The sequence below is a fragment of the Siphateles boraxobius genome, unplaced genomic scaffold, assembly GCF_051911475.1.
Source record: "Siphateles boraxobius isolate OS27281-9 unplaced genomic scaffold, OSU_SipBor_1 66, whole genome shotgun sequence".
Classification (NCBI taxonomy): domain Eukaryota; kingdom Metazoa; phylum Chordata; class Actinopteri; order Cypriniformes; family Leuciscidae; genus Siphateles; species Siphateles boraxobius.
This window is the reverse complement of record NW_027509193.1, coordinates 29,904,098-29,917,736: the sequence shown is the minus strand read 5'-3', so window position 1 is coordinate 29,917,736 and position 13,639 is coordinate 29,904,098. Positions and strand designations below refer to the sequence as shown.

General features: G+C 41.7%; 1 protein-coding gene across 2 annotated transcripts in view; it reads right to left on the bottom strand.

The window, feature by feature from the left end:
- The window catches only part of pde4a (phosphodiesterase 4A, cAMP-specific), a 56,213-nt gene that overhangs the window by 21,807 nt on the left and 20,767 nt on the right, over positions 1 to 13,639 (bottom strand). For both annotated transcript variants that reach the window (XM_077213458.1, XM_077213459.1), the window contains exons 2-5: positions 3,048 to 3,233; positions 2,649 to 2,685; positions 2,401 to 2,471; positions 1,954 to 2,003 (exon numbers count right to left, since the gene is read on the bottom strand). In XM_077213458.1, the coding sequence (XP_077069573.1) occupies positions 1,954 to 2,003; positions 2,401 to 2,471; positions 2,649 to 2,685; positions 3,048 to 3,233 (344 nt within the window). The remainder of the gene's footprint in view (positions 1 to 1,953; positions 2,004 to 2,400; positions 2,472 to 2,648; positions 2,686 to 3,047; positions 3,234 to 13,639) is intronic.

Here is a 13,639-nt window from a genome sequence, read left to right as displayed (position 1 = left end):
TACCTTGTTATGAATGAAACATTTTTCATTATCTTAGAAAAACATTAAGAGAACGTTTATATAATGGGAGAATTGAACGTTTGAATAACTTCTTATAACCAAACAAGAACGTTAATACAACGTTTATATAAAGGGAGAATTGAACGTTCTAACGTTATTATAACCAGGAAATAACATTAATACAACGTTTACATAACGGGAGAATTGAACGGTCTTATAACCAAGAAATAACGTTAATACAACGTCTAAAAAACTGGACTTTTTGAAATTCCCTAGAACATTCAGAAATAACGTTTTTATAACTTAATGGGAACGTTATGAAAACGTTCTTATAACCTAAAATTGTTAGCTGGGGAAGAGGAGCAATTCGCAATTGCACTGAACACGTTTTAAGTGCAGGCATATTCTCTGAGCGAGGCAGCGAGCCCACTCAGCCCAGAGAGATAATTCTTACAAGAGGAGTGTATCTGAGAGCGCGTGCCCAGAGAGATTCGCGCTGGGCATATCATATTCCGCGCGCGAGCAGAGGGATTCACGCTCGGCACATCATATTCCGCGCGCGAGCAGAGAGATTCACGCTCGCGCATAATATTAATGTACTTTCGCGCTACAATAATGCGCTCTCGACATTTGACAGGATAATAACGCTCCAAACCGTGTAGCGCGCGCGCTCGGCAGAGCGCCTGAGGGAGAGAGACCTTGCGTGTGTGTGCGTACCAGTAAACGCTCCCCGTGACGTAAGCAGACCAACTAATCGATAATGACATTCGTTGACAACGATTTTCATAATCGATTATAATCGATTTTATCGATTAGTTGTTGCAGCCCTAGTATAGTCCTTGCTCATAGACAAATAATAAAGCAAAAGTCACACTTAACTGATGGGTCTACATTATTCAAATAGCAAATAAATAAATATAAGGTAAGAAGTATGTGGACACCCCTTTATAAATAAAATTATATTTTTATGAAGTCTGGCATGGAGGAACTGGAGTGGCCTGCACAAAGCCAAGGCAGGCGACATCACCCAACTTCAGTGTCTGACCTCATTAATGCTTTTGTTGAACATTAATTTCAAAAGCATTAATCCCTCCTTTTGCTGCTATATCAGCTTACACTCTTCTAAGAAGTTGTTTGCCTATACATGTATGAATCTGCATCACCAAGGGGTAATCATTCTTTTTGGATTCAAATTAGACCAATTTACCTTTCTAACTAATTGATTTTTAGTTATACAAGTCTTGAAGAAAACAATTAAATGTAAATGCTAAAAAGGTGTATTGGTCTAACTGGAATTGGAAAAGCAAGACTGATTTCTTATCTAAATGCTAGTTGGTCAAACTAGGTCTTAAGACACATTCTTAGCATATAGGCTTTGTTTATGCGACTGGCTCCAGGTAATGGGGCCTTGATTGCCATTACAATTCCACTTCATCCCCAAATTGTTAAAAAAGCATTCAGATCTGGGAGTTGTGCATTTAAATTCTACACTGACTTATTAAACCATTTCTATGGACATTGCTTTGTGCTCTGGGATGATGTTGACTGCTGCAACAACAAAAAAAGTTAAAAGCAAGCAATTTGGAGAGTGTCCACATACTTTTAGTCATATAATGTACATTAAAATATCTGATAAAAGTTATAAAATAAAATAAATTTGAATTCTTTAGAATATTTTCTCAACATGTGCAGCACCTTCACTGCTTATATGCCTCAGAGTTTCTTATTTAAACTAGCGGCCGAGGGCTGTTATGTGGCTAGTTAAAGCATCTGGTTAGATTCCAACCCCTGTTTCCCATATGGCTCCACTATTTCTGATGCTGTAATGTATTTTACTGGCAACAGTGTCTACAACAGGAAGTGTATGCGTAATGTGAGAGACACTGTGTGGGAGAGTGCTAGTGGGGAGATAGAAAGCTCACCAGTGACTAAGTTACAGTACAGTAAACATACCTGAGAGCGTTGCTGGGGGAACCGTTGGTTGGCTAGTCACTGGTGACCTCCTGTGGACAAAAAGATAATTACATCAGTGATAGTGGTAGAGGTCGCCCTCTACTGGTATAAATTCAATTAGAATTGCTCACTGGGAGGAAAGCTGAACTTTTGAACCAAGCAAATAAAGTAAAATATTCAAAATATATATTATATATTTATATATTATATAATACATATTTATATAAATATAAAATTTTAAAATATTTATTTTCCCATAAAATAAGATACATTTTTTATGTTACGATTACGAGTTAAGCTGTGTGAATATGCATTATTTTTGTACATTGTTTTTATTTATTCATCATGAATAAAATAATAAAATTCTGTATTGGAAAGAAAACACTGGTGGCCATAAGGGGGCAGAGCAGTAATATAGAAATTGTTGCATCAAAGCTAAAAACTGACTTGTTAGTGGGAGTCGTGACGTTGGCGAGAATGGTGAAGTTGCTTCTGACCGTTCGTAGACTAGCCAACACCTGCGTTAAAGAGGCAGAGAGGAGAAAAAGCGAGAGAGAGAGAGAGAGAGAGAGAGAGAGAGAGAGAGAGAGAGAGCGCAAGTGAACAGCAGGATATCACTCAACTCCAACTCAGCAAGTCATGACAAGCAATTAGCACTCATTGTATACTGTTTGCCAGACACAACAGAGGCTTACCTGAGCAAAAGGGGTGACTATGAGATCTTCAGCATGACTGCAGAAAGAGGAAAGAGCAGTCCCAGTAAATGGGGAGAAAATAAATGCTATACATTTTGGTAAATGTTTACAAATGGTCTTTTATAGTATTGAGATGAGGCAAGGAATCATTCCCAGTTGTGAGGAAATTGATTTAGCCAACATCAAAAAATGCCATCCAGAGGTGGCAGTCACGGTGGTCACTGAGAGCGTGAGCATTTCTGAGGGTGTAACAGCATTATAGTGAGACGGGTAAAGTTGATGTGCTTAATGCTGTATGGTGATTCTGGGATAAAAGAACTTCCTCTGAGGCCTTTTAGAAATGAAACGTGAAGACAGTAAATAGTGAAAGTGTGCTGTTTGTTGAAGGTGACGGCTTACCCCTCGCTGTTGATGGAGGAGTTTCGTGACATGGTCTTGGGGGACATGTCGTAGTCAGAGTCAGAGCGGTAGAGAAAAGATTCCCTTCTCTGACTCTGAGGGAAGGGGGGATGGAGCACCAGCCCAGGACTCGCCTGCGAATCCATAGGGCTGCGGCCAGGAGAGGGCCCATTCTCCCCATCATAGCTGTGGAGAAACAGAAACCAAAAAGACATGGAGGATAAAGTTAAAACAAATGTCTTGTCATTTAGCTCGAACAATGATTTGCAAGTGACTGCATTAGATTTCCAGTCTCTGGCCAACACAGCACAAATAGAGATGTGGAACACAAACAATCATGATTGCCTCTTACTCCAGAGAAAGCAAACGCTCTCTGAATGTATAAAGAGCTGATGAAGACTGTGTCACCCTGAAGAACCATTAAAGGAAATCACCAGCCTAATCAGAGGAGAATCTTAAGCTGCCACTTTACAATTTATATTCTATAGGCACTTTGTGGTTTAAAAGGAACAGTTCACGCAAAAATTAAAAATCTGTTATTACCTGCTCACCCTACGCACATCTTTTTCCATACAAGGAGAAAGTTAAGCTGTCAAGCTCCAAAAAGGACAAAAACACCATAAAAATAGCCCAAAGGACTTGGGTGTTTATTCCAAATCTTGAGAGCAAAAAATAAAATAAAAATCTAATCTTCCCCTTCACAGAAGGTTTAATGTCACTGACACAAAAACAAAATTGCATTACTGTAGCTTAAACAGTATAGCAACGCCAAGCTCATGGGTTTGATTCCCAGGGAGTGTATAAACTGCTAAAAAAGCAAAATTGAGAAATTTGAGAGTTGTACTTAACTCATATGAAAATGGTGATGTGGACTTCTTTTTTTGTACTCAATTTTTATTGTATTAAAGGATAACAATAAAGAAAAGATATTTTGACAATTCAGATACAGCCTCAACCGCAGGAGATACAACATAACTATCAGTGTAGCACATTCAGTCTTATAGAACAGTCAACTTAGTGTCCTTCCAGTAAAATATCCCGAACTCTGGTAATTCCATTGCTCCATGTTTGAATAGTCCGAGGTGTAGCGCCGTTGATCTTGGCAGAAGAAAGTTCAAGAAAAAGATTCTCTAATAACAAATTCAGCCAATGCTTATGGTCTAAGTTGTGGGGTGGAACCCAGACTTGAACAATGATCTTCTTGGCTGCCGTTAGCCCCTCTAACCAAATTTTTCTTGACCTTTCATTCATGCCTTCAAGTTTAGAGTCATCATTGAGAAGGTGTAAGAAGACAGGGTTCATAGTGAGCTGAATATCAATCAGATCAGACAATGCTTGTAACACCTTATTCCAAAAATCATAAATCTTAGGGCAGTCCCACATTATATGCATAAAAGTCCCCAAAGCATTTTGTGAGCATAAAGAACAAAATGGGTGTGGAGCTTGACCAATTAAGTGTCTGACTCTAGGGGTAAGATATGCCCTATGGGAAATCTTCAAATTAATAAACTGATGGTTAGGATTATGAGAGGAGCCACAAATGTTATCCCAGCTTGCGTCCCAATCTGTTTCTCTACCCCTGAGTGCCATTGAACGATCCCATGCCAGTGTACTAGGCTTAGGAGACGAATATGATAGAAGCCTGGCATACAGAAAGGAGACGTGGACTTCTTTTATGGCTTTTTTGTCCTTTATGTTTCTCAAAACAACAACCACAACAACGTGAGGGTGAGTAAATGAATCTATAATTTTATTTTTGGGCAAACCACTCCTTTAAGCTTATCACTTAACGTCGACATCTGTGGACGGACTAATCCGCACAGTTTTGGCATTAAACGTGACTAGTGGAAAAGTACCGGATACGGTGTCAGACCCCATCTGGGGTTATAATACATACTGTATTTGTTCAGTTATCATGGCTCAGTGATAACTAATGAAAACTAGTCATCTAGAGAGCCTAATGACTGCAGAGCTGAAATTGAGCATGGAACCTATTGCAGGTCATTCGCCAGTTGTAAACATGACATATAATGCCACCAAATCCTACTTGCAATAGAATATATAATAATGGACAGGAAGAATGCCAAGAACAGCTCATCCTTGAGATGGAGGCCAGGAGCCATTTGACTGGGATCACCTGTGCTCCTGTACTCTGCGATGGAGCCTCAAACGTCTAAAAAAGCAACAGGGGTCATGGGCATGGTGCGATAGGAGCCAAGCAGAACAAAGGGAAGGCTTTTGCATGGTTCCTAATTCCTCATGGTTCCAGCCTCCTCTGAGTCATGCTGGGAATTATGTGTACACCACACCAGAGAAACCTGAAACCAAAGCCTACACTTCAGAAGTGAAGCGTCAGAACTCGGTGCCTGCCAAGACTTCAGTCTCTCTCTCGCGCTGTCAGTCACTCTTCCTCCCCCTCACTCCCTCGCTTCTCACAGACAAAATACTAAACCCCTCTTCCCACACACAGCGCATAAGGCATCCAAGCTCGTCTCCTGCCCCTAACTGCAGAACTGAAGGTAGTTTTAGCTTGTGGCTATGAAGGGCTCCTGTTTCTGTGCTGCTGTTGGTGAGCTGGATCCGGACTACGGCTAGGTCCTTTGTTCCGGTTTTTTACTTTTCTCTATCACACAGACGTCAAGTGCAACAGCACTCGAAACGTGCCTGAGCTGCTTCTTTCTAGCAGCTGCTGTCCCATCTCTCTAGAGATCCTGAGTGATGTGAATCCAAAGTAAGCAGGCCCTACCTGTCCTCTCTACATGTCCCTCGAGACAAACACCGCCTCGGGCTCTTGACCTACACCTTGCCTTTCCTCTACATCTCTCTCTCTCTTTCTCCCATCAGTCTGCTTTCCATCTAAATCCTTTCTTTTTACAGTTGCTTCCTGTTCTCACACTCCTTATCTCGCAGCTCACAGAATTCCTCTCGCAGCGATGGGAAGAGCAAGCGACGTAAGCGACAGGAGAAAATGGTGTGCACGAGTACTTGAAAAAGGGAATGAGGAGAGCAAAAACATAAAGGGGAAGAGGAAGAGCAAGAGGGAGGGAGATGACTCATGGCCTATCTAAATATTTACTTGCCCTAGGTGCATGTACATCTTCTTCCAAAACCATTTTATTTTTCCTGCAACAACTGCAACACCATTTACAGTTGATAACACACGGTTGACCTTAAAGAATTCTGTCACTATCTGCATAACTACATCAGTCTGGCTTTACTGCGCAGTAGAAATAGCAGCTCTCTGTAAACCCATTTCCTATTTTTATGAAGAACAAGCTCTTTTTTTTCAGCATTAACACGGCGCCTTTCGCTCAGAGTGTGTTGCTTTTCTTGCACTGTATTTACGCCTGTAGAAGGTAGTGTGTGTTTGTGTGTGTGTGTGTGTGTGTGTGTGTGTGTGTGTGTGTGTGTGTGTGTGTGTGTGTGTGTGTGTGTGTGTGTGTGTGTGTGTGTGTGTGTGTGTGTGTGTGTGTGTGTGTGTGTGAGAGAGAGTGAATGTGTGGGCGCACACGAATGCTCCTGCTTTTCTGTCTGTGCTTCACTTTAATGCCTCCTGTAGTCATGTGACATTTGTGCTACTCAGAGACTATCCACAAAGGAGTGAACAATAAGAAATGAGAAGCCTTGTCAACCAGTTTCCCCTTCTCCTCCCCTTTCTTGTGTTGTGATTTGAGCCCTTCTATTTCTCCTTCACCCTCATTCTATCTCCTTCTCTGCTTCTCTGGCTTTTTACCAGTCTCTGTCTTCTGTCTCTCACAGATCTCTGCCTTTCACTGCCTCCTTCTCTGTAATTTGTGTCTATGGCTGTGACTCAGCCCAGAATAAAAAAGCAAGCAGAATGCATGCTGGGATATTGGAGTTCTCATTTGTTTATAAGGCACAAGAGACACACTCACTATACCCTCATACACACAATCAAAGGCCGTTTTTTGTGTGTGTGGAACTGTCGTGTCAAACACCTCGTTGCTAAACCTCGTCAAAACTGAGCTCCAAGAATTGAAGGAATCAGATATTTGTCTTTTATTATAAATAGCACTTACATTGAGCTGCACAAGTATGTGTGAAAATGTGCAAATGCAGTGTATTAATGTGCATAAATTAATTGTGGATGAAGCAGCCGCAATTATCTTGCTTCAGTAGTCAATAAGGGTAGAAATATATTAAACTTTCATCATAGATAATGCACTCGCAAAATACACAGACAACACAATTTTTTGGTTTGTTTTTTTCTTTGCTCGCAGTGATTGCAGGATATGACATTGGCAGCTCTCACTTTCATTCAGTGATAACAGAACCCCTGAAGAGTAGCACTCTGGACAACAACATGATGATCATAGGAGGAAAGGATTTGTGCCAGCTGGGTGAGTCTTTCCTATAAAAGATAACAGTAATGTCAGCACATCCCCGTGCTTCTGAAAACCAACAGTAGTGCATTGGTTGGGCTGTTTATGTATCTGCTAAATGACATTGTAGTAACTGTAACAAGCTGCAACCTGAAAATAATTCCAGGAGACAAGAAAAGCAATTACTGCTTCCAGATACAAAGATGCTCAAACTGATGTGGGCCTAAAGTCTAAAAATAAAGGAAATGGTTATATTGTAAAAGTCCAGAGGGATTAATTAAGGGTGTATTCACACCTGCCTTGTTTGGTTCGATTGAATCGAACTCTAGTTTGTTTACCCCCTTGGTGCGGACCTTTTGGGCAGGTGTGAATACAGCAATTGAACTCGGGTGCGGACCAAACAACCGAACCGAGACCTAGCTGAAGAGGTGGTCTCGGTACGGTTCCAAACGAACTCTGGTACGGTTCATTTACTGTGTGAACATGAACCGACCTAATTGCAAGAAAGCACTGCGCCTTTGAGTTGACAGGCTTCCGTAGTCGGAGTTGCGTTATGGGAAAGTGATCTGTTGTAGCCTACTATATTCCATTCCGGCGCGCTGTCTGGCCACACGATACTGTTGCGCATCTTTCTGCGCGTCGTGTGTGCATCATTGGAATGGAATGAATGAATGAATGAGTGACAGGGCTCTCAAGTGTCACGCATTGAGTGTGACAGTCACTCATTTGGGTCTTTTGTCACGCTCTCCCGCCACACATTGTATTTCTCACGCTGAAAAACTATTTGTAATATATTTAATATGCCGCAGCGCCCAGAACTCTGGCCGCGCCGCTCTCACTGTGGAACCGGCAGGAAACAAGCGCGTCTCCTCTGGTGTTGTTAGCCAATCAGAAAATAGCACTATTGTATCTGGGTAAGATTTAACGCAACAACCAATGACACCGAGTCGGCACGACACACGTGTGGTTTTGTTTACAAATTTTGGTTCACTTGCAAAAAGAGCAGTGTGAAAGCGAACCGTACCAAAAAAAAAAAATTATTTGGTCCGGACCAAAGCAAGTAAACTATCGGACTTTCCTGGTGTGAATACACCCTAAAATTCATAATAGCTCACACGTGTGCCCCCCGAAGGTTTCACACAATGAGGATGTCTTACTAACGTCCAAGAGGCTGCCTGAACGTGACAGCACAATTAAAGTAATTTGATAAATGTTGTACCGTCCTCTATACGGTCCAGGATAGTATGAGTGGAGGCATGACTCTTCCTATTCACAGCTTTTCGGGGTGGCAGATTTGAAATTAATTGAATATAAATCTGGGCCTATGAGTAATGGAGCGTGTAATGCTCTAAAAGAAGTAGCTTTGAGTCACAAGGACTAAAAGACGACTTACAAAATAAACGCATACACTAAAACTACCCCCATTTTCCCTCCTAAGATCACAATCATAGGCATAATCGTAACTTAATCACACATTCATATGTGAACCATCAACCCTTCATTTGAAGAGCTCGACCTAGAGTACAAACTGTAGCACTTACTCCCCATTTGCTGATACAAAGTGTTCCTGTAGATGATTCCGAACATTCTCACTTACGGCGCAATAATAAAGGAATTTGATTATGTTCCAGTAATACTCTGGGTTTTAAAAGGCTTTGAAGTTTGAGTTAAGAAGCTGATTGAATTAATTAAAACTTGCTATAAAATATGTAAGGGATAGCATGGAGGATTTACAGGCTCACTCCATCCAATAGCCCTCTTATTGATTCCTTACTATCAGTAAACACAAAACCTGGGGCCCTGGAAACTCTGATCTACAAGCTGATCTACAGTCCATCAGTGGAGCAGAGTGAATTCTTTAAGTAGGAAGAGCCGTTAAAAAAACCCTCTTGCCAAAAAAAACTTAATTCTCTCCCTTTCAGTTAATGATTAACGCCTCCCCCGACCCCCAACCACCACCACTCGCCCGTTCCCAGTCTGAATGGAGAGTGACAGTTATTTCCTTCCTCCACTTTCTCTGCTGCCAAGCGCTAGATGCTTGTTGCCTGTGCACCATGTGCACACCAACACCCCCGACCCTCCCCCTATCCTTGCCCAGGGATTTAGCACCTGGTTGATTGCTGCATGCAGGAGAGGGGTCAGAGGAGGGGCGAGATGTTGGGGAGTGGGGGGCAATCATAAAATCAGTGGTGACTGTATATGATGCTGTCACTTTGCTGGCTCTTTAATCAGCAGCTGATGCCGTGTGATAGAGCTTTTATTGTGGCGCTCTGTCCCTTTGGCAGTGAATTATAGCAAACTGTGTCTCATCAGTCCCCACTCTGACTCATAGAGGTATTTAAGGGAGCGTGTGGAACACTCTCTTCCAGCTGCTAGAGTCTTGGTGAAACCTGCAAGGCTCCTGATGTTCCCCCGCGCGACATTCCACCTCTTCCCTCGAGACAGGCAAGTGACCGTCACCCTGAGGGCAGGTAAACATGGAAGCTGAAAGCCGGCTGTGATCTGCACCAGAGGCTGTGCCCTGTGTCACAGTCCCGCACAAACATGCAGGCAGGGCTGAAAGAGGCAGGCTGGCCACGCTGTGCGTCCTGGCGTGAAGTCATCTTGCAGGACACCGTGCTCCAGTCAGATAAGAGAGCTGGGGATTACAGCAGATTATCTGACAGACAGGATCAGAAGCACCCTATTGAAAGTGTCCCAACAGTGAGAGCTCATCCATTACAGACAGGCATCTGCCCTCAGGAAGAGGCTTTAAAGCCTTGATACCATTGATTCAACTGTACAGTAATTTCTGTGAGAGCCATTGAGAAGATTGCTTTAACTATCTATATTATGCCTGGATGCCTTTCCAAATTCAATATAAACCTCAGCTTTTCGCATGGAGTGACACTTCTGTGGTGTGCTAACTCAGAGTCCTGTACAGACATGATAGGCTGCCACAAACTTGTTTTACTACCATCCTGCTCAGTGTCTATTTGTGATTTCCCTGAGCAACACTGCATCAGTTATTCTTGCTCTTATTTGTCTTTTGCTTGATTTATCTATTTTCATGCAAATCCTCATGGGATACCTATCAGTTCATATTAGCCAAATGATATCAGCACACTTCTAGCTTCAATAACAGTACCCCGTCTTTGCTATAAATACATCCCAGAAAAAATCTGTCAACATTTACACACCCTCATGTCATTCCAAGTGTCACTGTTTTTCTTCCACAGAAAACAAAAAGAGAAGACAGTGCTTAAAGACTGAAGCTTTGAAGCTTTAAAAAGGACACAAAACCATTACAGTATCATAACAGTTGTACACTATAGTCCGAGGCTTCTGAGGTAATACGGTAGCTTTGTGTGATAAACAAAAGTCTTAATTTGCTTAATTAGGTCCACTGAAAAACCTGACATCCCCTCAACTCTCCTTGGTGCGTTCATGAGAAAAGAAGTGATGTCTGATTCATAAACTAATTGTTTGAGTAAGACCTTTTAACGTCCCCCTGTAGTCAATAATTGTATCACTTAAAACAAATCTTTGATCACCAAAATTACATATTTAAAAAACAATTCTTTGAAAACAAATTTCTTTATGCCTTAAAATAGCTTGAATGCAACTCTACACCCTTGCCTCATTTAGTATATGCGGTTTCTATGAATATGCAAATTAGGCCCGCCTCCACTCACTCACACCAGCTCAGAGATCCACTCGTTGACGATCACTCGTTGACCTGATTGGTTACAAGGTTTGTGACGTCAGAAAAAACGTGTTTGAGTTCACTGCCGTTTTAAGAAGAAAATACTCAGCAATGGTGTTGACTTATGAATTTGCACATGGTTTGTCTTAAAGCATATTAAAAACACCACATAGACATATAAACAACAGTAAAAGCTTGATTTTCAACACAGGGGGACTTTAAATAAATCGGCTGATCTGGTTAAAAAACAGTCTGCATAATTAATTTACTTCTGAAGATTATTAGTGAAAAATGTAAATTTCAAACTGTATCTCACACAACTTCTCATTACTTTTACTGTGATTTTGCATATCTTTTTGAAGTCCCGCAATTTCAAATTTGTGCTCTAGGAACAAAGAAAGTCATATAAGTTTCCTTTAAATATTTAAATCTTTCAAAAGTTATGCCTAAAATATAATCCTTGTTGTGAACAGCGTTCATGTCATGTGCGCAATAAATGATTCTGTTCGGCACCATGCAGCACTCTCCTCTCAATCCCATCCTGCAGTGTCACCCAGCTGTGACCTCATAACAGCAAAATTCACCCAGTGAACCCCACTGCCATGCCACAGTAACCAGCATTGACCAACATTACTCAGTGGTGTTGGCACTGGCCAAGCTTGCCAGCTCCCTGCTCAAATCTGACTAATTCACACGGAGTACAGCCATCAGCACCCCAAAGGCTCTCTCTCCTCCCGCTACGTTCACTCCTCTCATTCCCTAGAGCGGATTCAACTCGATAACCTTTTATATGGAAATCGTCCCTGTGAATCTAGGGGCCATGTGGAGTAATGGGAAACTATTAAAAATCATGCACATCTTTTAACAAGCTTTAGTGAGCTGAAATGTCAGGGGGAAGCCCCGAACATGTGTTTGGTTTAATGAGGGTTGCTTCCAATCAGCATCCGTCTGCTTTCAATACTTGAGCACTTCCATCCTCACTGGTTTCATGTGGAGGATGCCTTGCTTCATAGCACATCATAGGCTAAATATATGAATGGACTGGGAGGAAGATACATGAAGGACAATCAACAATTTACAATCGAAACGGTTTCATTCTCAGACACAACATCTGATCTGAAAAAAATGTTCTGAGCTTTGTTTACATCTTATGCCAGCAAAAATAGAACCTGCAATGCTCCATTTCACTGCATGACAACATATTGATTTGTTAATGGCACCAATCGAACATAATTTCCTGGTGTAATGATCAAAACAAAGAAGTTACTGAGGGAAGAAATTCCATTATCAAGAGAGAGGAGTGGTCAGTTGGCTGTCTAACAAAGGCCCTTCAGAGACATCGTCAGAGACATCGCAACTGAACTGGAAATACAATTAACACCGTAATCCATGTAATGAGCCAATCAGGGATATTGACACTGACTTGGATCCAGTAAGAGCATCTATCCAGTGCGTTTAGACGCCACATAGACTCTCATTCTGCATACACCAAATCTGTAATGTACAAACCGGCTTCCAGAGCTGCACCCCCGCCCTGATCTCCTAGTACAGCCCACACACAGAGGGGTATTTTTAGCGTATCACCCTGTCTCTGAGATGGAAAGCATAACTCCCCCTCTGCAGGCTGGGGCTGCCGGGGTTCTGTTATTTTAATCCAGACTGGAGAGAGAGAAAGAGAGATTCAGAAAAAGAAGGAGGGAGTGAGTCATCAAGAGCTACCTTTGTGTCACTGTAGAGTTGTCTTCTCCGCCACCCTCATCTCTCCATCTGCACCAATCTATCTGTTACATTTCAGATTCATATCATTGCTATCTATCTCGCACGCATCATATTGTACTAAATAAAAGTGGATAATATAATTTGCATTGTTGGCGATCCACTTTAATCTAAATGAATCTGTGCACAGGATTTCATGAACAGATGGCCCGGAGAACCCCATTGAAGCCGTGCTTCGTTGGGAGTCTATGGCAGATACCTGTTATATTGATTTCAATGGAGCAAAGATCTCTGTTCATTGGACAAGAGGCTCTAAACACGTCATTTTGGGTCCTTCCAGGACATTGTGCGTCTGTGTCTATGAGAGCATCACGAGTGCTGTTTGCATTAGGGGGAAAAAAACGATTTTTCATTGGACACAGGGGTTTCAATCACTGTATTTTTGTCTTGCCTAAAAGCTCTGCTTCTCACATGCAACACATGGGCACTAATTGAAATGGCGAGGAATGACCGCACACACAATTTGGATGTTTCCCAAATCAGTCACACAAAATTTAACTCATTTGTAACCACTGCAGAGTATTAATGGATGGACACATGTGGCATTTACTTTAGTTCATAATCTTATTTCTTGCATATTTCCATTTATACATTTAAAATTGTAAAAATACAGCAGCCGCACACTCAAACACTGTGCAAGATCAATTTATTAGCAAGCTTTCGGTCTTGCGACCTTCTTCAGGCAATTGATCTTGCACAGTGTTTGAGTGTGCGGCTGCTGTATTTTTACAATTTTCCATATGATTTAATGTAGCAGCACCTCTCTACAAGACTTTTTTTACGGATGA